Here is a 24,039-nt window from a genome sequence, read left to right on the forward strand (position 1 = left end):
ACAATGGATAAACATTGTAGAGAATATTCACCTCATGGAAAAGTTAACTTACAACATTAGACTGAAGGTCTCAAAATGTATGAAGCTCTGGGGGGAAGTGGATTACATTTAGGAGCTGTGGAATTTGAATCATCTTTTATGACACTGAAATTATAACGCTGGTCACCATATACTTTTCTTTGCACTGGTAATACTCCTCCTCCCAATACCTCATGTTCTCTATTGTCTTATGTTGTTGCCTTTTCTTTAAAAAAAAAAATTAAATAAATATATATATATATATATATATATATATATATATATATATATATATATATATATATATATTTTTTTTTTTTTTTTTTTTCTGTTAAAAAGCAAATAAAAATAAAGTTGCAAAAAAAAAAAAAAAAAAAGTATAACCCTGCACAGAAAAATACCTCGTTGTTATTATTATTTTGTATTATCATTCTGGTTGATTTGTCTGTTGTATGTTTTATTTTTCTGTTCAGTGCTTTGGTAAGCTTTGGCTGTTTTAAATGTGTTATATAAATACATTTGATTTGATATGATATTGTATCATCACATTAAACAATACGATATATTGATATTTCCATTTTTTTCACAGCCCTACACTGAATGTGTGTGTGTGTGTGTTTTTTTTACAGTGTACCTTAATTTACACTTTACATTGTGCAGTTATTACTCTCCAAAATGTTAAATTAACTAAAATAAAGTGTAAAAATAAAACGCCTCGGTGTGTTGTTTAGTTAAATCAGGATAACCCTACAAAGTGTTTTCTGTTTACTCATTAAACGTGAATATAACTCTTGATTAGCTGTGTTAGTGTCACTTAATTAACGTTTCCAAAAATGAGAAAGTCAATTTTAACACTTCACTTTTGCTTTTGCTGTGTGGACCTCCTCATTTTTGAACGAAATTGGACTAAATCATTACTAAACTATAAAACCTATTAAAAAAAGTTCAGTCCTGGTTCAGTCCTGGTTTTGTCCTGGTTTCGTCCTTGTTTAGTCCTGGTTTAGTCCCTGTTCAGTCCTGGTTTAGTCCTGGTTCAGTCCTGGTTTAGTCCTGGTTCAGTCCTGGTTTAGTCCTGGTTCAGTCCTGGTTTAGTGTTCCTGGTTTCGTCCTTGTTTAGTCCTGGTTTAGTCCCTGTTCAGTCCTGGTTTAGTCCTGGTTCAGTCCCTGGTTCAGTCCTGGTTTAGTCCTGGTTCAGTCCTGGTTTAGTCCTGGTTTAGTCCTGGTTCAGTCCTGGTTCAGTCCTGGTTTAGTCCCAGTTCAGTCCCGGTTTAGTCCTGGCTCAGTCCTGGTTTAGTCCTGGTTTTGTCCTGGTTCAGTCCTGGTTTAGTCCTGGTTTAGTCCCTGTTCAGTCCTGGTTTAGTCCTGGTTCAGTCCTGGTTTAGTCCTGGTCAGTCCTGGTTTAGTCCTGGTTTAGTCCTGGTTTAGTCCTGGTTCAGTCCCTGTTCAGTCCCGGTTTAGTCCTGGTTCAGTCCCTGGTTCAGTCCCGGTTTAGTCCCAGTTCAGTCCCGGTTTAGTCCTGGTTCAGTCCTGGTTTAGTCCTGGTTCAGTCCTGGTTAAAACTTATACTGACATAAATGAAGCATTAAACCAGGACTAAACTGGACTAACCCAGACCCAAAGTAGGACTAAAACTTGGTAGATCTTGGTCATAGAAGGTAGAGGGAAATGTATTCATGGTAGTTTAGTCCAGTCTAGTTCAGGTCCAGGTCTGGTCCATGCTTAGTCCAGGCTTAGTCCAGGTCTAGTCCAGGTCCTGTGCCGTGTCCTCGGTGCCTATAGCGTGCGGCCCGGGCTGGTCCCACGCTGGATGGCAGAGGTATGTGGCCCGGAGCCAAATCTGGGGTCCACTGTTTGAAGAGGGGCACGGTCTCCATGGCAACCCCCTCCAACGCCGACGGGAAACACAGAAAACGTGAAAGACGGAATAAAGTGAAGAAATGTCAAGTCCCCCGATCAAATAAAGACCAGATGACTTCATTCACAGTCCAGGACGGGCCCAAAGAGGGACAGACCTGGTTTAGTCCAAGCTGAGACCTGCGTGGTTCAGCCCGGGTTTAGACCTGGTTTAGTCCTGGTTTAGGGTGCATTCATACTTGCACAATGACCATACCAAACCTGGAACTAAACCAAGACTAGACCCGGACTTAACCAGGACCAAAACAAGGTCAAACCAAATCTATATATTAGGACTTAAATTGAGATCAAACCAAAGTAGTGACTCAGACTTTAGTCCTGGCTTAGTCCTGGTTCAGTCCTGATTTGGTCCTGGTTTAGTCCTGGTTTAGGTTTAGTCCTGGTTTAGTCCTGTTTTAGTCCTGGTTTATTCCTGGTTTAGTTCTAGTTCAGTCCTCGTTTAGTCCTGGTCCAGTTCTGATTTAGTCCTGGTTCAGTCCTCGTTTAGTCCTGGTCCAGTTCTGATTTAGTCCTGGTTCAGTCCTCGTTTAGTCCTGGTCCAGTTCTGATTTAGTCCTGGTTCAGTCCTGGTTCAGTCCTCGTTTAGTCCTGGTCCAGTTCTGATTTAGTCCTGGTTCAGTCCTGGTTCAGTCCTCGTTTAGTCCTGGTCCAGTTCTGATTTAGTCCAGGTTCTGGTTCAGTCCTCGTTTAGTCCTGGTCCAGTTCTGATTTAGTCCTGGTTCAGTCCTGGTTCAGTCCTCGTTTAGTCCTGGTCCAGTTCTGATTTAGTCCTGGTTCAGTCCTCGTTTAGTCCTGGTCCAGTTCTGATTTAGTTCTGGTTCTGTCCTTGTTTCTCTTTCTTTTTTTAGTGTCCTTTGAAGGTAGATTATGCAACTTTTCTGGACAGGGATGGGCCACCTGCTCGTCTCCATGGAGATGAAATGTTTCCCTGTATGGCATTAAACTGGTAGACTGAACCAGGACTAAATCAGAACTGGACCAGGACTAAACGAGGACTGAACCAGAACTAAACCAGGAATAAACCAGGACTAAATCAGGACTGAACCAGGACTAAACCAGGACTAAAGACTGAGTCACTACTTTGGTTTGATCTCAATTTAAGTCCTAATATATAGATTTGGTTTGACCTTGTTTTGGTCCTGGTTAAGTCCGGGACCAGACCGGGACTGAAACGGGGACTCAGACCGGGACCAGACCGGGACTGAAACGGGGACTGAGACCGGGACCAGACTGGGACTGAGACCGGGACCAGATCGGGACCAGACTGGACTGAAGCTGGGACTGAGACTGGGACTGAAAACACAACTCCGGGTCTGTTTTTGAGGAGGAAAAAAACATGATAACAGATCAGAAAATAGAGTAATAATATGGGCCCTTCAAATAGTCCTGGTTTAGTCCTCACTGTGTTTTATCTGTTTACATTTGAACTCAGACTCGACTAAACCTGGGTAAACTAAGGCAGATTCTCTTTTCTTCTTCTTCTCCTCCTTCTCGTCTTGTGTTTGCTTCGGTCTGTCCCAAACAAAACACAAACACGCTGCTCTTGTCGTCTGAACGTTGAGTAAATACTCCAGCGCTCGCGGCTCCGACAGAATTTAAACTGCTGATTTCAGAGGAATTAAAATCAAATGTCACATACAATCTGGGATTACCGAAGCCGAGAGCGAGCGGGGACGAAAGACGGGCTTAATCCAGAAAATTGGGCCATATTTAGAGACTTGTATGTAAGATTTTATTTTTTTAATATTTCTTAAACTGTGTTCCCAGATATGAAACGTTCAAATCAAATATAGCTTTTACTGATTCATTCTTAAAGGGCTCATATCATGCTAATTTCTGGTTCAGTCCTGGTTTAGTTCTGGTTCAGTCCTGGTTCAGTCCTGGTTTAGTCCTGGTTCAGTCCTGGTTCAGTCCTGGTTCAGTCCTGGTTTAGTCCTTGTTTAGTCCTTGTTTAGTCCTGGTTCAGTCCTGGTTTAGTCCTTGTTTAGTCCTTGTTTAGTCCTGGTTTAGTCCTTGTTTAGTCCTGGTTTAGTCCTTGTTTAGTCCTTGTTTAGTCCTGGTTTAGTCCTGGTTTAGTCCTTGTTTAGTCCTGTTTAGTCCTGTTTAGTCCTGGTTTAGTCCTGGTTTAGTCCTGGTTTAGTCCTTGTTTATTCCTTGTTTAGTCCTGGTTTAGTCCTGGTTTAGTCCTGGTTCAGTCCTGGTTTATTCCTGGTTTAGTCCTGGTTTAGTCCTGGTTTAGTCCTGGTTTAGTCCTGGTTTAGTCCTGGTTTAGTCCTGGTTTAGTCCTGGTTTAGTCCTGTTTAGTCCTGGTTTAGTCCTGGTTTATTCCTTGTTTAGTCCTGGTTTAGTCCTGGTTTAGTCCTGGTTTAGTCCTTGTTTAGTCCTTGTTTAGTCCTGGTTTAGTCCTGGTTCAGTCCTGGTTTAGTCCTTGTTTAGTCCTTGTTTAGTCCTTGTTTAGTCCTGTTTAGTCCTGGTTTAGTCCTGGTTCAGTCCTGGTATAGTCCTGGTTTAGTCCTGGTTTAGTCCTGGTTTAGTCCTGGTTTAGTCCTGGTTTAGTCCTCACAGATGTCAGATGTCTCTCCTCCATCTGCTTCTCCTTTAAACAAAGTCAAATCAATAAAACCAGATCAATCGTCCTTTAGTCTGAGCACTTCCTGTTTGAGCCTCAGTCAGAACAAAACAAACTCTCAGCAGGAGCTCGACACAGACTCTCATTTACACACAAAAGACCGACTCTTCTGCGGAAAACACAGATTAAAGACACAATGCGCTATTTAAAATCTGGTATTTAAAATCTGGTATTTAAAAATCAACCGTTTAAAAGGCCTATATTATGCTAATTTTTGTTTAGTTTCTTCATCACAAACAGACCTGGAGTTGTTTGTTTTGTTTCATTCACACATGTTTAATTAACACACAAACCCTGAATATTTAGGCTGAGTTCTTGTCTCAAACTGAAAATACTCTGCTCCACTGCGTTTTTAAACTGCATACACCTTCACTAGAATCATTTGGACAGCTTTGGAATTTCTCCAATCCAATTTCTCAGCATCAACACTGCACTACCGGTCAAAAGTTTTAGAACACCCTCAATTTTCCAGTTATTTATTGCAATTCAAGTCACGCAAGTTCAGTGAAGAGCTTGAAATGGTACAAAGGTAAAAACTGAACAGACAGAGGTTAAAAAGAAAAAGATAAAAGATACAAAACACAAGTCCAAGCTCTGCATTGACCAGCTTCCCCAAATTCTGATAGATTTAAGTGTTTATATCTTAAGTTTTGGCCAAGTTTTTTTGCAGTGTAGAGAATTATTACCATTGCACATGGATCATTTTTATGCCTAATTTGGTTTGTTTTACAGGCATCTAAATGTTCACCATCTAAGCCTTACCATGGCTCTTATATTTAAAAAATTAGTCGCTCTCTGGCTTTTTAGTTTTGTACAGAGGCCCGGTCAAGCAGAAGTAAACAACAAGACCAAAAATTCAAGTTAAATGCATCTGATATAAAATGTATTGAACAGATACATATGTACTCTAGTTTATGAAACTGTTGACCTTTTTTCTGTACCATTTTTGGTTCTAAAGTTACATATGTTTTAAACAGACCATGTATGAAACATGGAACAAAAATTATTTCCCAAATTTCAAATGTCTAATTTCTAACCCTAACCTGCAAATCATGTAAATAAACTGATGTATTTCATCATATCTTGTGTTTTTCGATCTTTGAACTGTTGATGAAGGTACATGATTTTTCAAAAAAAAAAAAAAAGTATTTAAAATGATAAAAATTAGCTTGGAAGGACTGACATATTTTATAGAAATAGTTTCCTATCATTTTGAAGTAATATTAAAGTATTCAGAAGAAAAAAGTTGACAAATTATGCTAAATTAAATTTTCCCTCCGTTACCATGACCTTTCTTAATAAAAAATCTCATTAGTCAAAAAGTAAGAGGTTTTTCGACCTAATCTTGTACCATATGGTAGAAAACTATATGAAGCAAATATTCAAACCAGTTTGTTAAGGATATGTAAGTGAGAACCACTAGTTATCACTGTTTGGATTTATTGTCCAAAAAGTGCTGCATATTTCATTCCCTCCGTTACCGACATGAGTTTTTAAAATTTTTTGTCAACAACTTGAAAGAATATCACAGGTTTAACTTTACCCTGTTGGAGTGTAACTCTTTCCTACATTCTGATACTTTACTTATTTCAATAGTCCCTCTAGTTTCTGAATAAGAGACATTTGAATGTCAAAAATCTGCCCCTGTTTCCCTCCGTTACTGCACTTGACCCACAGGTAACTTACTGGAGGAATAAGGTTGGAGATCCCTGCCTCAGAGCATCCAAAATCCCTCCCTGAGCTGCAGAGGTTGCACTAGCACTGTTTTGTGACTGGCTGGGGTTTAGGTAGAGACCGTTCAGATCAGAGAGACACTGGATTTCTGCATTGAACCTGGCAACCCAAATGAGAGCGTCATGTGAGGCTCGCTCTGCTTTCTGATTGGAGTTAAGAATAAATCAGCTTTACAGTTGTTACCAGTAAAAGCTATATTTGATTTAAACATATTTCTCTTGTATTTTAGGTCAGAGAGAGGTCACGTTTATGAATTTTAAATAAAAATCTCAACGTCCGTTTATCCAGCACAGATACAGATATTCCCGTTCTTCAAGATGAGTCAAATATTGCAGTTTCTGAATTTTAATCAAGTCTCACCTATTTCCAGCTCTGGTCTGTGGAGGGAGCTTTTTACGACACAAAACTCCAATGTTATTTTTAGCAGGAAGTGGAGCTGCGTTTCAGTAAGAAGACCTTTTTTAGTGGCAGCGTTTCCATGGATACCTCTGCTTTTTAAAGTCCCTGACACAGATCTGTTTCATAAAACTCACCGGGTTGCAGGAAACTATAGCAGCGCAGTGGGTTAAAAGGTTCTGGGTTCAATTCCCAAACTGAATGAGGATTTTGGGTGCGTACAATAGAATACCAAAATCAAAAGATGGGTCAATACAAAGGAAATGTTTTAAGGACAAAAATTTACGCTATAAATTATCTCGAATTGTGTCTGATTGTGTTACATGAGAGGTTAAACTGTGTATCATTCGTTCATTAATTTTTCAAAATAAAACCAAAAATAAGAAAACCAAAAAAAGCAACTATTTTCTTCTTCTTTGAATAATGAAAAAAAAAAAAGAATAACAGCCATTTTCGTGACTTAAACTGCGATGCCGGACTTTTGCGCCGCATATGGACTGAGCCAGGACTGAACCAGGACTAAACCAGGACTAAATCAGGTGGAAACCAGGTTGAAACCAGGTCTAAACCAGGTCTAAACCAGGTCTAAATCAGGATTAAACCGGTCTCAGTCCTGATCTCAGTCATGGTCTCAGTCCCGGTCCCGATCTCAGTCCTGGTCTCAGTCCCAGTCTAGTCCCAGTCTCAGTCCTAGTCTCAATCACAGTCTCAGTTATGGTCTCAGTCCCGGTCCCAATCTCAGTCCTGGTCTCAGTCCGGTCTGGTCCTGGTCTCAGTCCTGGTCTCAGTCCTGATTCTGGTCCTGATCCTGGTCTCAGGCCTGGTCTCAGTCCCGGTCTTAGTCTTTGTCCTGGTACCGGTCTGGTCCTGGTCTCAGTCCTGGTCTCAGTCCTAATCTTGTCCCGGTCTGGTGCTGGTCTCAGTCCTGGTCTCAGTCTGGTCCCATTCTCAGTCCTGATCACCCGACAGTGTACGCAGGCACACCTCTGGGCTTGTTAGCTAGCACTTAGTACTAGTTCGGTCCTGGTTCAGTCCGTAGGCGGCGCAAAAGTCCAGCATCACAGTTTAAGTCACAAAAACGGGAAACCTTGCATTTGAACGATTTATGTCTGAGTAGTAGCAGCGAGTTGTACTTCCTGATAGAAAACTCAACAGCGGCGGACTGATATATGAGAAAATAGTCCCTCAACATGTAACGATTCAAGCGATACAAGGTTAGTTTTAATTCAAACATTATTCTATCAACACAGACATTTATATTGACACTCTGGTGTAATAATAGATTTGTTTCGGGTGTTTTGTGGAGTGGGAAAGACTGTTTTTAGTGGAAGGCTAACTATGGCCATTGACATGCACTAGCCTAGCACCAGCGACCTCTGCAAATACAAGGACTGGATGGAATATTTAAAAAAGTGTCTCCACACGTCTCCAACACTCTGGCTCACTAGGAAATGAGGCCCTATGTCCAAAATTTCCAGACTGTCCCTTTAACAGCTCCTTTTAGTTCTGTAGAGATCGGCAATTCCAGGACTGGATCCAGATGATTCTAGTGAAGGTGAATGGAGTTTATAAACACGGTGGAGCACTTCCTGTATGACCGCATGACATCACTAGGTGGAACAGAGTGTGAGAACAAGCTTGAGGGTAGATCTTAGCCTAAATATGCATGTGTGAATGAAAAAACAAAACAAAACACAACTCCAGGTTTGTTTGTGATGAGGAAATAACATTATAACAGATCAGAAAATAGAGTTGAAATCTAATTATAGCTATTTTCCAATCACCAGGAAGTGCACGGTTAGCATGGTAGTTGGTGTTTGAAACTAGGTGTTTGAAACTAGGTCTAAACCGGGTCTAAATAAGGTCCGGCCCGGTCGTCCTGGCTCCGTCTCCACACTCCCACACAATAATTCCAGTGCTGGATCTGTGATGAGTGAGAGGTGGAAGATCTCAGCAGGAGACGAAGCAAACCAGAACTCTGAGTCTGTCCAACGCCACCGGAAACTATTACAGTCAGACCTCCTCTTCATCCTCTTCATCCTCTCACCCTCTCCTCTTCATCCTCTTCATCCTCTTCATCCTCTCCCTCTCTCCTTCATCCTCTTCATCTCTCTCCTCTTCATCCTCTTCATCCTCTTCATCCTCTCACCTCTCCTCTTCATCCTCTTCATCCTCTTCATCCTCTCCTCTTCATCCTCTTCATCCTCTCACCCTCTCTCTCTTCATCCTCTTCATCCTCTCACCCTCTCCTCTTCATCCTCTTCATCCTCTCACCCTCTCCTCTTCATCCTCTTCATCCTCTCACCCTCTCCTCTCATCCTCTTCATCCTCTCACCCTCTCCTCTTCATCCTCTTCATCCTCTTCATCCTCTTCATCCTCTCCTCTCACCCTCTCCTCTTCATCCTCTTCATCCTCTTCATCCTCTCACCCTCTCCTCTTCATCCTCTTCATCCTCTTCATCCTCTCACCCTCTCCTCTTCATCCTCTTCATCCTCACCCTCTCCTCTTCATCCTCTTCATCCTCTGACCCTCTCCTCTTCATCCTCTTCATCCTCTCCCTCTCCTCTTCATCCTCTTCATCCTCTCCCTCTCCTCTTCATCCTCTTCATCCTCTGACCCTCCTCTTCATCCTCTTCATCCTCTCACCCTCTCCTCTTCATCCTCTTCATCCTCTCACCCTCTCCTCTTCATCCTCTTCATCCTCTCACCCTCTCCTCTTCATCCTCTTCATCCTCTGCCCTCTGCTCCTCTGCTCCTCTCCTCTTCCCTTTTCATCTTCTGCTCCGTCTTGGATTTATGTTGTTTATGGGGTGTCATGTCAGGTATTTCAGGTATTGCATGCATTTCTCTGTACCAGAATTAAACCAGGACTAAACCAGGACTGAACCAGGACTAGACAAGAATTAAACCAGGACTAAATAAGAAGCAGACATGGTGTAAACAAACAACAAACCAGGACTAAACTCTGAATTAGAACCATACACCAGAGCTGGTCCATTCAACAAGATGTCTATCAAACTTCACTGTGTCCAGAAATGAACCAGAACTGAACCAGGACTAAAGCAGGACTGAATCAAGACTGAATCAGGACTGAACCAGGTCTGAGTTAAGACTGAACTTGTTTTAAAACAGAACTAAGCAAGTACCAAAGTTTATCCATTCAATAAACTGAATACAGTTTATTGAATGGATCTCATTTCATTGAGTCCAGGACTAAACCAGGACTGAATGAAGACTGAATGAGGACTAAACAGAGACTAACCCAAGACTAAACCAGAATCAAACCAGGACTGAACCAGAACTAAACCAGAATCAAACCAGATTATCATGACTGAACCAGTACACCAAGCCCTGATAAACCAGGACTAGAGCAGATCTAAACCAGGCCCTGATCCAGTCTCTTGGGTCTGGGTCAGTCTGGTCTGGGTCAGTCTGGTCTGGGTCTGGGTCGGTCTCTGGGTCTTTCTCTGGGTTTCTGGGTCTGGGTCAGTCTCTGGATCGATCTGGTCTGGGTCTTGTCTAGGTCAGTCTGGGTCAGTCTCTGGGTCTAGTCAGGGTCTGGGTCTATCTCGGGGTCTGGGTCAGTCTCTGGGTCGATCTGGTCTGGGTCTGGGTCTGGTCTAGGTCTGGGTCTGGGTCTGGTCTAGGTCTAGGTCTAGGTCTTGGTCCTGGTCTTGGTCTGGTGGAGGTGGTGGAAGTTGATTCAGGTTCCTGGAGCTGTTGGAATGTGTTCATTTCCTCCTCCGTTTGAAACAGAAACAAACTGAAGACAAAGTTTCCTCTGTGCGAGAAATAAAAGTGAAATAAAGACTCAGGTATTTAACATCCACCAAACCTCTCAAACAGAAAACACTCTGTTCCACCTTGTGATGTCATGTGGTGATACAAGAAGCGCTCCACTGTGTTTTTAAACTCCACACACCTTCACTTGAATCACTTGGATCATTTCAGCCCCTGGACTTGCCGATCTCTTCTGACTTAAAAGTAAACCAAAGCTATTAACATGAAAACTACCACTTGATGACATCACAAGGTGGAACAGAACATTTTGAGCTTGGGAGATGCAGACAGATTAATAATAGTTTCTCAAACAAGTGTGAACGAAACAAACCACAACTCCAGGTCTGTTTTTGAGGAGGAAACAACATTATAACTTGACTTAAAGCTCAATTAAAGAGTAAATTTTGTGTAATATAGGACCTTTAACTGATTTATTTTATTTATTTATTTATTTGAACTGATTATTCAAGTTTCAACAAATATGTAAGAACTAAAAAAAGCACTTTCACGTCACACTGGGGGAGTTCTATATGCATGTGTGTGGCAGAATGTTCATCACAAACACAGCCAAAAGTTTTTAGATCATCTGAAAAAAACAAAAACAAACAAAAAAACAACAACAAAACAAATGTATTAAAAAGCACATTTTCAGGGGCCCACAGTGTTGGGAAAGTTACTTTTAAAATGTATTCCCCTACAGATTACAGATTACATCCCCCAAAATGTAGTTTGTAACATAATCCATTAAATTACTTAAAGTGAGTAACGTAATCTGAATACTTTGGATTACTTGATATTGTGCTTTGAGCCCAAGTCTCCATGAACAGACTTTTGTTTTACTGTAGAGAAGTAAAGACGAGGATCTGAACATAAGAAGTTTTGTTTTATCTGATAAAAGAAAATAAAAAGCCCAGTCTTTACTTAATCATATTAAAAATATTATTGATAGAGAAATGATTTTTATATGAGATCACTGCTGCCTGAAATTATGTTCACCTACTGTTAGGTGTCCTGGTTTAGACCTGGTTTAGTCCTGGTTTAGTCCTGGTTTAGACTTGGTTTAGACCTGGTTTAGACCTGGTTTAGACCTGGTTTAGTCCTGTTATTAGACCTGGTTTAGTCCTGGTTTAGACCTGGTTCAGTCCTGGTTTAGTCCTGGTTTAGTTGAGGTTTAGACCTGGTTTAGTCCTGGTTTAGACCCTGGTTTAGTCCTGGTTTAGTTGTGGTTTAGTCCTGGTTTAGCTAAGTAGTATTTTAGTAACTGTAATCCAATTACCACTCACTGAAACAGTAACTGTAACTGAATACAGTTACTCATAATTTGTACTTTGATTACATAACTCCGGTACATGTAATCTGTTACTCCCCAACACTGGGGGCCCAGGATGTTATTTTAGCTCAAGAGCAGTTTAATATAGCCTGTCTGGACTCAGCAAAACAAATTGTGCTCAAATACATGGATTAAAAAAAAACAAAAAACACACAAGAATTTAAACCGACATCCAAGTTTGTCTCATTCTCAGTTTATGGACAGTTCTCGTGTAAAAAGCTCAGAACATCCAACCCAAATGACTCCTGCACTTTTACTGTTCAATATGTTTTTTTTTTGTTTTGTGTGTGTGTGTGTGTGTGTGTGGGACGCACTTATGATGCATTACGAGTGCTGTTTGTGTGTGATTCTTTGTGAGGCGGCTCCATCTAGTGTTCAATTTGAGTCATTCCACATGATTGTCATGAACAGATCTGGTTATTCATTATATAAATATGAAAAATGTAATTACATGTCCTATATTATTAAAAAATTGAGCTTTAAATCATGTTATGTTGTTACCCTCTTAAAAACAGACCCTGACTTGTGTTTTGTTTCATTCACGTTTGAGTAACACTTTACTGTCTTCATCTAACCCGATTCATCAGCTGGTTTCACTTCGAAGAAACTGTCTGACCTCGTTCGCTCGACGGTAAGCGGGTACTTTTTTATTTAACCAATTGCTGCTATTTGGTCGTGACGTATGTAATACTAAATACTGCTAACGGGGATAACTGGTATATTAAGTTTTTCCCAAATCCCGTCGGAAGAAGGACAATAACGTCTTTCCCCTTGATAAAATTCACCAATCATGTTGTTCCGGCTTTAAATCCTCGATCTCGGGAAACGTTGCATTGCACCACAAACGGGATTTTGCTTTGATGGAGCTCCACATACAAAATGTACGCTGCAAACTCTGATCATTTCTTAGGCAGCCAAAGGTTACCAATCCTGCCCATCGCCTTCACCTTTCACTATTTTTGTATTCTGTTGGGAAGGGAAACAGTTTGAACAGAGGTTTACAGTCACACACATCTGATTCCCTTTTGCATTTATGGAGTTCGCAAACTTCCGAGGCCCGTTTTCCGCTGTTAGGATCCAACAACCTCACAATTACAATGTCCGAATCCCAAAAGTAAAATATGACAATATCACAACCAGAAACAAAAGCGATATGGTTCAAAAGACTAGAAAAGATCAGCTTTGTCAATAGACACATCCCACTGGGAAATCAAACATGGCAGTTTGATGCTCACTTTTTCTGACGATCCTTCCCAGTATGCATTGCACGATGACCGGGAGTCCAAAATTGGTGATGCATGTATTAAACTATTGTGTAATTTTAGACACGCCCCTTTTTCACAGTGCTGTTGCTTGGTAAAAGTTATGAAATTGGCTTTGTATCTGCTGTCCGTGTTCATAAATATAATTACCAATTTTATTTCCTGGTTGAAGATTTCTAACATTCCATATGCACTTTAATATACTGACTGTACCAACTTCAAAGCTACAAGATAAAAGACAGATTTAAGTTATATTTATAGGTTTGATTTAGTCGGTGATTACCAAAACACCTCCTGCTGCTAGAATAAAAAGTACATGTAAACTATTCTGTAAATCTGTAAATATTGTAATGTGGAATAAAATGTGTAATGTGTGTAGAATTTAGAAAGAAAAAAAAAAGTTTCTCAAACAAAATTATGAAATGTGAGGAAATCTGAGCTGTACTTGTTCATTTTTGACCTTTGACTGAGTTTTACAGAGGAAAATCTAAGAACCAAGTCCCCTGCGTCGCCCAGAGCAGTGGCGCCATCTGCTGGAGAAGAAATACAAGACCCAGACCTCCGGATTCACAACATTCAAACACAGAACAAACAGAATTTCTTTTTTGATGACTGTGACTGGATTTGTGATTTACTGAAATTGCCTTTGATTTCACTTTTGAGTCTCAGTGCCTGATTTGTATTCTTTACTAAGTCCCACTTGTTTTATGGGATAGACTATTTAATAGTTTTGTTTTGCATTTCTGAAAAGTCATAAACCCGTCCTTCCCCGGTCAGCTGACTCGTTGTTATGGTAACCGGTAGCCTGTCTTGTTTACAGGTTTTTCTGTCATTTGTTAAAGGTGTTGTGATATTCAAATAATAGTCTTTTTTTTTTTAGCTGAGGTTTGTACTTTTTTCTCATAAGAGCTCAGTTATTGAATAAATGTCTGTGAGCCCGGGCTTGTTGTCCACAGACGAGCCAAAAGCAGAAAGACATGAGGCCGAAAAGATGTGAACTTTAACCCGAAGCAAAAGAGTGGAGCTACAATCCACAGGTACAAATACACAGGCACAAACACGACCGGAGCTCTGGTCCTGATCTGGTCCTGGTCTGGTCCCGGACCTGGATCAGTCCTTTTTCAGTCCGTATGTGGTGCAAAAGACCGACATCACAACGGTCGTTATCCGTTTTTTCCATTTTTCATTTAAACACAAAAACTGAAAACTGAAAAAACAAATCGTTATCTGTTTTTTCATTTTGGTTTTGGAGACAAATAATGAAAAAAAAACTCTTGTTTTTTTGTTTTCAAATTTTTGGTTTTATATTGAAAAACGAATGATACATGGATTGCCCGCGTAGAGTGAATGGACCAGCGCAGAACTCTGCGCTTCACGGGGCGAACCGCAGCTGACGCCCTGTTCCACGGACTCGGGGTTCTCTCAGGGGCAGTCCTAGATTCTAGTTCTAGTCTAAGTTTGGTCCTGGTTTAGTCCTGGTTTAATCCTGGTTTAATCGTGGTTTAGTCCTGGTTTATAGCTAGTTTAGACCTGGTTCAGTCCTGGTTTAGACCTAGTTTAGGCCTCGGTTCAGTCCTGGTTCAATCCTGGTTCAGCTCGGGTTCATTTCTGGTTTAGTACTGGTTTAGTCCATATACGGCGCAAAAGTTCAGCATATTCAGTTATTTTGGTGAGAGTATTTTGAAAGTGCTACAATAGTAATGTAATGTTTTACATTTTAAATACAGTAATATTGTAATATAACTAATTACTTTGAACTGACAGTAATGAGTAATAAACAACACATAACAGTTTTAAAGTAACTTGCCCAACGGTGAAATTAAGTTTATATACATGTGTACGTACATACACATTATAACATCGATCATAACACCTTCATATGAGGCTTTAATATAGTAAATAAAGTTACAACAAAACAAAATAGACATTTGTAGCTCAGATTTGGTCAGAAAAAAATAAAGAAAGTAAGAAAACCAGCAGAGCCCAGTTTAATATCAGAGTATTTTATTATAAATATACAGTGTGGAGATGGAATGGTACCTGACACGAGCTTGTACAAGAGAAAAGAGCGGTTTGGATCCACCGTCACCAAAACCGACCCCAAAACCTGCGGAACAATGGGTCCTGTTCAAGTCTGTGGCTATAGCAGTTCATGGCCAGGAGAGGGCGCTGTGAGAACATTCAAACAGCCATGACACAAGATTTGAAAAAGCACAAGGATTTTTTTTTTAAAAGGGCCACAATGATGATGTTTGTAGGGTTTAAGTTCTAATGTTTTAAAGGGGCAGTATGTCAAAATATTTTCAGATGCTTTGAGTATTTTTGACACACTTTAACTGGGAAAAAAAAAAAGTTTAATTTTCAACAAAAACTGACTTGAATGGAAAAACATGTCCCAAAATTCATGTTGCATTTATCATAATAATATAATAACTTTATGTTACTTAACTGATAGATGATCGGCCACTTGCTTGTTTCCATGGAGATATTATTACCATTTTTTTTTTTAAAGTTACACAGTATGGCATTAAAGTTATCCATCGTCTCCTCCCACAGGTCAAATGGACTGATTGCTTTTTTTTCTGCAATAAAAACACCTTTAAACTTAATAAAAGCCTCAAGATGGATACGTTTAAAGCCATACTGCGGAACATTCCAGGCAAGGCAATAAAATCTGCATAGAGACAAACAGGAAATTGACATATTAAGAATTGTAAAAAAAAAAAAAAAAAAAAAAAAAAAATTCAAAAATCTAAAATTAATTATGAAAAAAAAAAAAAAAAAAAAAGAAAAGAAAAAATGACAAATTAATGATAAATTAAAGAAAAAAATGTCAAAAAAATTTAAAATGAAAAAATATAGACAATTTTAAATGTCAAAATAAATAAAATATGTCAACATAAAAATAATTATGAATAAAAATGTATTAACACAAAATAAAAAATAAAAATTGTATATGTTAAAAAAAAAAAAAAAAATCAGCATTATGGCCCCTTTTTCATTGTTAAAATCCCAGTTAATTTTCGTATGAATCTGACGTCTTCAACCCAACCCTGCGTCCACTGTTAGTATTAGGTCCAGTTTATACTATTTTACACATTTCTAAAAATCAAAATGGTTCAAGTTGTTGATTTTAGCTTTAGCGTCATTTCAGATTAGCCAACATTACATTTTAGGCACTTTTTAAAATAGTTTACAATTCGTGCCGTGTGCAAAAACACTGGGTATACCAACTGTGTAACATGCATAAGCAACGTAAACCAGAAATTATAAAATCTAACTGAAAACTAGAGCTTAAATAAAACTAAAAAAAGATTAAAAATGCTATCAGTAATAATGATAATCCCTCTAAAAGTAAAAGTCCTCACTCAGCCTTCTCTGGCACATCGTCAACACAAAAACATGCAACTAAATTTTTAAAAACTAAAAAAATATTCTAGTTTTGAGTCCCGGTTTGTTCAAAAAGTCAAATTGGAGATTGGAGAAGTTGTATTCAATTATTGGAGAGAATTGTACTTGAAAATCCACAGTTTTAAAAAGATTTGGAGAAGCAAAATTCGACTACTGAGCATTTTTTTCGATTGATATTTTGAAGCTGCTGACCAACATTCCCTGGGGGTGTGACGCTAACTGTGAGCACTGCTTTGTCTGACGCTTTGTTACACGATGCGATCTTTATTTTAACACAATCTGACCAAAAAGAACCGACTTAGCTGGAAATAACAGGTGATCACTGCTGAAAATGTTGTTTAAATCCATTTTGTACACTTTTTTTTTTTGGCTGTTTGCTCATACTAATGCACCATAGACACACATGTAGAACACCCCCAGCATCATGCCACTGCAAAATATCAACACAAGCTGTACTTTTCAAACCACCCAAAACAATATGAGCCATTTTCAATCTGAACAAACCCATAAAATAATGAGTAATAATAATAAATACAGTTTTGAATACACACAGTTTTCCATTTTACAGCTTTTAACTTTGCGTTGTTGTTGTTGGTGTTTTTCTAGGAAAATAAAACCCCGAAAGTCAAACTATAATTCATGAAACCCACTCGTGTTCCTAAGCCCTCTCTTTCCAATCACTTCCTTTGGTGTTTTTATGGCCTCAACAGCTACAATCTTTTTGCATTTTCAGCCCCGAAAACCCACTTTACACATCCCAAAAAATTGTATATGATCACCAAAAAAATATTCAAAAACTCCCATGATAGCCACCTCTAAAAGGAAATCTTTGCATTACATAAAAAGCCAAAAAAAAAAACAACAAAAAACAAACAAACTAGAAAATACTAAAAATTAAAACAGCACCACTTGATCTCGGTGTTTAAATACGTTTTTTTTTTTAGCCTATGACAAAGACAGAGCTGTGCAAATATAAAGGAGGAGACAGGAGGGGGAGAGATAGTTCAGGGTTTGGAGGCTGCGCTTTGGAAAATGGCACTTGGAAAACTGAAAAGTTGTGTTCAGAGATGTTCAAAAAGGTGCACTACGGAGCTTTTCTACTCATGTCCACGGAGATCTAATTTCTTTGCCTGTTCTACGTCTACAGTCTGGCAATATGGTCTGGTAAAACGTCTGGATAAGAACGCTCAGATCCAGTCAAATGAAGCTCATCGTGGCTCCCAGTTATAGGAGTAAATTAGAAAATTGCTCCAATTTTAGTACGAACGGGAATTTATTTACAAAAAAATAGCGAAATAACAACACCAGGATTATGCAGATCGTGTTAATAGGAACATTTTAAGACCAAAATTGTATTGTTTTTGTGATTTGTTATTATTTTTGTTCATTGATTTTATTATTTTTTATATTGTTTCTATTAGGTTCCTCAAGGTTGAAACATAATTTTTAATTTTTTTGTAAGTACAATGTTTTACAATTCTATGTGAAGCATTTTGGAAACTGTCTTGTTTATAAAATGTTCTATAGAAATAAAGTTGGTTTGGATTGGGAAAATGACCATGTCTCACAGCAGCAGGTACAGACAGAGGGACGACGGTTTTTCAACATAAAGTCAAATGCAGCCAGAGTTGCTGGAGCTGGCTTCCTGTTTGGAACATGGTGATTAGTGGTTTAGCTATGTCCATGTATTAGAGATGAAATGGTACATGTATTCATGCTGAACCTTTTCGTTACGGGACGTTCGGTTCGATGCAGGGCTGTACACGAGTGAGTTCGCGCAATTTGTGTGCGTTTACATTCCACCACTACATGTGCAGCTACACGGAAGCCTCAGCTCTTTAATATTCATGAAGGAACTTGTCCGTGATTGAGGCGGCAGTGTTTCCCGTGGCGCTTTATAGTTAGGACGACCGACTTGACTACGTCCCTCTGAACCACGTAAATCCTCGCAAAACTACGGTCATCGAGCCCTGGTCCTTTCGCCTTTCGCTGGCACGAAGTCTCCGCACCCCCACTGTTCACAAGGAATTTACTTTTTATAATATTTCATACATTTGTTGCTTATTTGAGAATATTTTATTTAACTTATTAGTATTACCAAGCAGCAATTTGCATTTATTATATTTGTATAATGCTAAAACAAATTGTTGGTTTAATAAACACACAAACAAGTAAATGGTTTTGCATTTTGTTCCCGTGCTGTACCGAAAACGAACTTAACCGTGATCTTAAAACCGAGATACATGCCGAACCGTAATTTTTGTGAACCGTGACCCCCCTACCATTTATATTTACAGTCTATGGGTAATATACAAAATGTGTCTTGCCCCAACTCACATACAGTATATAAAGTGTATAAGCAGCTCTTGAGATCAAAATAATTCTGCTGTGTACGTTCTACATCCAATTAGAACGCATTATTTTAGGGTCCAATAATCAGGAAGTGCGCGTTAGCATGCTAGTTGCTTCACAGTCACTGTAAAACTCCGCACTGGCCCCGAGAGCCGTGAAAAGCGTTTACAAAAAGGTATGTGAGGAATAACGTTGGACCTCTGTGAGCCGTTTAAAATTAACTAGTCCTGTTTTTCAATATTCTAAGACGACGCCTTTAAGATACAGGTCAGATCTGCGTAGAGGTGAGCCCAATCGCTGTAAGAACGCATGTTTATCAAGGCCATTTCTTAGCAACAGAAAGATATGAAATCGATTAAAGCTAGATGAACAGATAGACGGATTTAACGCCAAACTGTGGAACATTCCGAGCCGAAAAATTACATCTCCATGGCGACGAACAGGTGAAAGGTTCCTTAGTGCACCATTAATAACATTGGGCCTGGATGTATAAGGTAGAATATTGTTTTTAGCATAGAACTGCTTGATAATGAGAAAAAAACCCAAAAACAAAACCAAAAATTATTGTTATTGTGATTATTTGGGTCAGAGCTGAAATTATAATTACTTGAAACGATTTATTTGCTGTCAAAAGTTTGTAGATTTTCAACAATTTTTTGTAATTTAATATTTGAAATCAAGACATAATTTCTCTTAGAATTACAAGAGAGTACTTAGCCGAAAACAAAAACAACAAGAAAAATAGTCAGGAATTGCTATTAAAAATTACAGATTAACAGATTTGAACGAATGTTTATTGTAAAAAATAAGATAATTGGTACACTGATGCAGATTAAAACTACACAGGCAGAACATGCAAACTCCAGAACAGCTCCAAGTGGTCTGGGAATTAAACCAAGGAGGTTTTTTTTTTGCTTTGAGACAAGTACTAACCACTCTGCCATCAGTGTTTATCAAGATTCGAAAATTATGTAAGGTTTTTCCAAATTTTTAGGACATTTTTAGGACAGCTTTGTGTAAATTCACCTTTAAAATCTGTCTTGAAATAAAAGATTTGGAGTCATATCTTGTTCCAAAATTTAAAAACGACTTTATAATTAATTTTAAAACACCCATTTATAGTTTTTAAAGTCACTGCCTGACCCAAATGCATGCTGGGAAACGAGGAATGAGCCAGAAATGAAAAGAACCTGAGGTAGTCTGAGTGTAGTGCTGACATCTAGTGGCCGCAACGCTGAATGACAGACAAAACAGGGCTGGGCTTTTTCAGAATAAGTGTTATTATAGTTTAAAAGATAATCCATTCTTTATTAATTCGAGAGTTATTTGATTTAACAGCAAAACCAGCTCATTTTGGGTTTTTTTTTTTTTGTGCGTTTCATGATTTTTGTTGTTGAAAAATATCTAGTATTTACAGCAAACACATTTTAACTTTGCTATAATGCACTTGAGAACACATTAAATTTGGAGCCAGTTTTTTTTGTTTTTTTGTTGTTTTTTCATATTTTTTATTAAAAGATAAATTCTCAAAATGTTAAACTCAAATGCAATACCCACCCAGCCCTGTAGGGGGGGTAGAAGAAACAACAGCAGCAGCCGACTCTAAAGTATCTCTCCATTATCATGACTTTTAAGGCACATTTGTATAAGAAAAGAGTTATATATTTTTTCATAATTCGACGAGCAGACTAATATAGGCTTCACGTAACAAGCTATAAGTGAAACCGCCCATTAACATCGATCTAACACTTTTCGAAAATAACTATCCCTACAGGAAGTAGAGAGGTTTATATTGACACTAAAGGACTAACAGTACAAGTTGGACGCCCATATTTGGAACGTCCGGTTTTCTTAATCAATATTTAGGTGTTAATAATAGTGTTATAATAATGATGAAGTTATGGCAGTGTTTTCAAATCTGGAAAACAAAACAAACGAAAAAACATTTTAAAAAGAAGATCCTCTGCGTGCGATTGTCGTTCGAAGTCCGTCGCTTCTGCCGTCCAATCACAGAGCAAGATTTAAACAAAACAGGAAATGACGTCACTTGAAATGCCAGATCTGCGTCGCCCGCCATCTTGTCAGATCTTTATAGAGTCTTTTTTCTTAAAATAACTGTTTTAGTGTCAGCTGTGTTGCGCCAAAACCAAAGTTGGAGCTTGCTTTAAAACTTCCATTTTCTCCTCCGCGATTTTCTCACCTTTCACCTCTTTCCCGTTAAACTCCTCTTTGACAAAAACGACCGCTTCCTGCTCCTCGTCGTCGTCGTCGTCGTCGTCGCGATCGTCCTCCACGATGATCACGTCGTCGTCTTGCTTTTTCATTCCCAGATTTTCCACTTCCAACCTGCGCGAATCCGGATTTAACTTTGGAAACCTCGCTCCGTTCAGATCCTCTTCTAGCTTCACCTGAAACGGCGGAAGTCCCAGTAGAAACGCGCGGATTCGGCTCGGGGAACTCAAATCTGCCGGTTCTTCTTGCACCCTGAGCTCCTGCCCGCCAACCTGCCCCAACCTAGCGCCGAACTCCTCCTGCCGTCTCTGCCTTTTCGCTTCCCCGCCTTGAAGACTCGCCTCGGCTCCGTCCGCATGCATTCGTTTCTGGGGTAACCTTTTACTAAGATTCAGCGGGATGTTTTGCTCCGGTGGGGGGGTTATGGGCGAGCAGGGTACCGGCTTCGAAGCTCCATCGTGGGACAGAGCTTCCGAAAGTCTCCTGGTGAAGGTCTGGAACTGCGTGGAGCCCAACCGCGTCCTCATGAGCTGACGAACCTGCACGCTACAATCCAAATCCAAAGGCAGGACTCTTAGCGGAGGGAGGGGCAGTCTATTCCGATTGTTTGAGTCCTGATTTTGGGATAAACCTTGAGGATTTTCGGCTATTTTGGGCTGGATGGAGTAAACGATCTGGTGTTGCGACGGCTGGAGATGCTGCGAAGCGTCTTGAGGATTCGAAGCGGGATTTTCCAACCCCCTTTGGATTCTATTTCGGAAAACATCCAGGGGACAGAGGCCTTTGATCGGGCTGAAACCGGAGACGAAGTGGTGGGGAAGAGCGGAGAGGAGCAGGCCCTGAGTGGGTACTGCAGTAGTAGTTGTAGTAGTAGTATTATGAGAAGTACTGGAGGTATTGTTGGTAGAAGAGGATTCCGGCCGGTTGGAGTCTTGAGGTTTTGGTTGGAAGGGGAGGAAGGGGGCGGATCGGGGAGACAGATCCGGAGTAAGGGGCATGTTGATGGGGATGAGAGCTGGAGCGATTGGCTGAGGAGTGTGAAGTGGAGGGACCTGGAGAAGAAAACAAACAACTTTTACCTTTCTATTTTACATGAGTAAACAATCAGGTTTGACAACAGAATGTGTTTGTGTCTGTCTTGTTTATTTTTTTCTGAGAATAATTTATATTCTATTATTATTTGTATTCTTTTAATTATTCTCTAGTCCTCGAGTATCTCAGTTCTGATCAGATTTTTTGAGTATCCTGGTTATGTGAGAGTCTATGTCGGGGTGTCCAAACGTTTTTCATCAAGGGCCACATATCTAAAAACAGACGAAGCAGAGGGATGACTGAGGGCTGTAGACTGATGCTCAGTACAGGGAATAATTGAAATATGTGCATGTTTAACACGTTAGAATGAGCCATCAGTCTTTAATCATGCTAAGATCCTTAAAACCACACACTAAATATGAAATATTAGCTTTATCAAGGTAGATTTAAAAAAATATTTTTTTAATTGATTCAAGGTAATTTGGGCCAATTCACTTGGAAGTCTGAGGGCCAAGAAAAACATGTCTGAGGGCTGCATTTGGCCCCCAGGCCATAGTGTGGACATGCCTGGTCTATGTTGACACAGTATCCTGATTTCAGTATCCTGGTTATGAGAAACCCGGATACTCTTACTGGGTTTTTCTCAGAGCATCCAGGATGATTTCTCAAAACTGGAGCTGTACTGAGCATGTGCAGCGAAACAGTAGCAGCAGTTTCTTTACTAAAACGACTCAAACTTCTACCAGGACTTTTTAAGTAATAATATTTTACACTTAAAAACAAAATGAAGCAGTCTACTGTTTAATACAGTCACATTTTGACACCAGGCTCACCTGTGTGTGTTTGTGTTACTCTTGAACTAAACTGTCACTGTCACACTGTCACACTATTTTTCAACTCTTTAAAAACGACTTTTACTGAAGCTGTGACAGAGCTCCAGTCTCATGTTCTTACTTGAATGTATTATTTTCAATTCCTGCCCTAGTACTAGTTAATATTGGGTATCGGCAAATGCTTAAAAGCTAAATTATCGACATTGGTAATGGGACAGAATCAGTGAATCTTGGTCCCAAAAGTGCAGCCCCAAAGTCCAGTTATTCTTAAGAAATTATGATTAAATGTTAAAATATAATCAGGTGACAGACTTTTTTATCTGTTTGTGTAAACTGAATGTGGCAATAATGTTTTTATGTAAAACTAAAGTAATATTTTTTTATTAAACAGAATGTTTATATGTGAAATTAACATGTTTTTGTAATGTAGTTTTAAATGTACTTGTTTTTGTCTTGGTCCCAAATTCAGGTTTAGTCCCAGTTTAGTCCCCATTCTGATGTGGTGCGTGTATAATCCCACTGAAAGCCTTACCCGGTGGAGTGAAGGGTGAGCGGGTGGTCTCCCTCTCCCTGCCCCCTCCCTGCTCTCCCCTGGTCCAGTCCTGATCCCCGGTCCGGTCCTGAATCCCGGCCCAGTCCTGATCTCCCCGGTAACGGCCCTGTGTTTGGCCTGTTGCTGGGCGAGCAGTTTGGCCTGAGCGATGAGCGTGGCTTTGTTCTTTTTTCCCGGAGGACGCCCACGGCCACGTTTCACCACCACCGTCCCATCGGGGTTCACGATCTGAGACAGAACAGCAGATCAGTCAGAATAAAGAAAAATATATAGAGAAAAGTGCTTTACAACTGAGGTCAAACACATATATCAAAAATGGTGAAAATAATCATAATAACAATAATAATAACAACAATAATAACAACAACACCAACAATAATAATATCAATAATAATAAATTGGTGAAAGAAATCAACTTAATCTCATTTCAATGTACCAACTTAGAAATGAGGAAATAATTTATCAGACATTCTTTGTCTTGATGAATACAAACTAATTTTCGTCTGTGAATGCAATAATGAGACGTTCATCTGATAATGAATATTTATAACAAGAAGGAGAT

General features: G+C 39.5%; 1 protein-coding gene across 1 annotated transcript in view; it reads right to left on the reverse strand.

Annotated features, from left to right (window-relative positions):
- Positions 1 to 16,057: 16,057 nt before the first annotated feature.
- zgc:77151 (uncharacterized protein LOC337153 homolog) overlaps positions 16,058 to 24,039 on the reverse strand; it is a 53,542-nt gene continuing 45,560 nt past the window's right edge. The window contains exons 10-11 of the mRNA XM_055148578.1: positions 23,457 to 23,705; positions 16,058 to 22,111 (exon numbers count right to left, since the gene is read on the reverse strand). Coding sequence (XP_055004553.1) covers positions 20,954 to 22,111; positions 23,457 to 23,705 — 1,407 coding nt within the window. The 3' untranslated portion in view covers positions 16,058 to 20,953. The remainder of the gene's footprint in view (positions 22,112 to 23,456; positions 23,706 to 24,039) is intronic.

The sequence above is a fragment of the Boleophthalmus pectinirostris genome, unplaced genomic scaffold (genome assembly GCF_026225935.1).
Source record: "Boleophthalmus pectinirostris isolate CB_2022bp ecotype Guang Dong unplaced genomic scaffold, ASM2622593v1 HiC_scaffold_12, whole genome shotgun sequence".
Taxonomy (NCBI): Eukaryota; Metazoa; Chordata; class Actinopteri; order Gobiiformes; family Gobiidae; genus Boleophthalmus; species Boleophthalmus pectinirostris.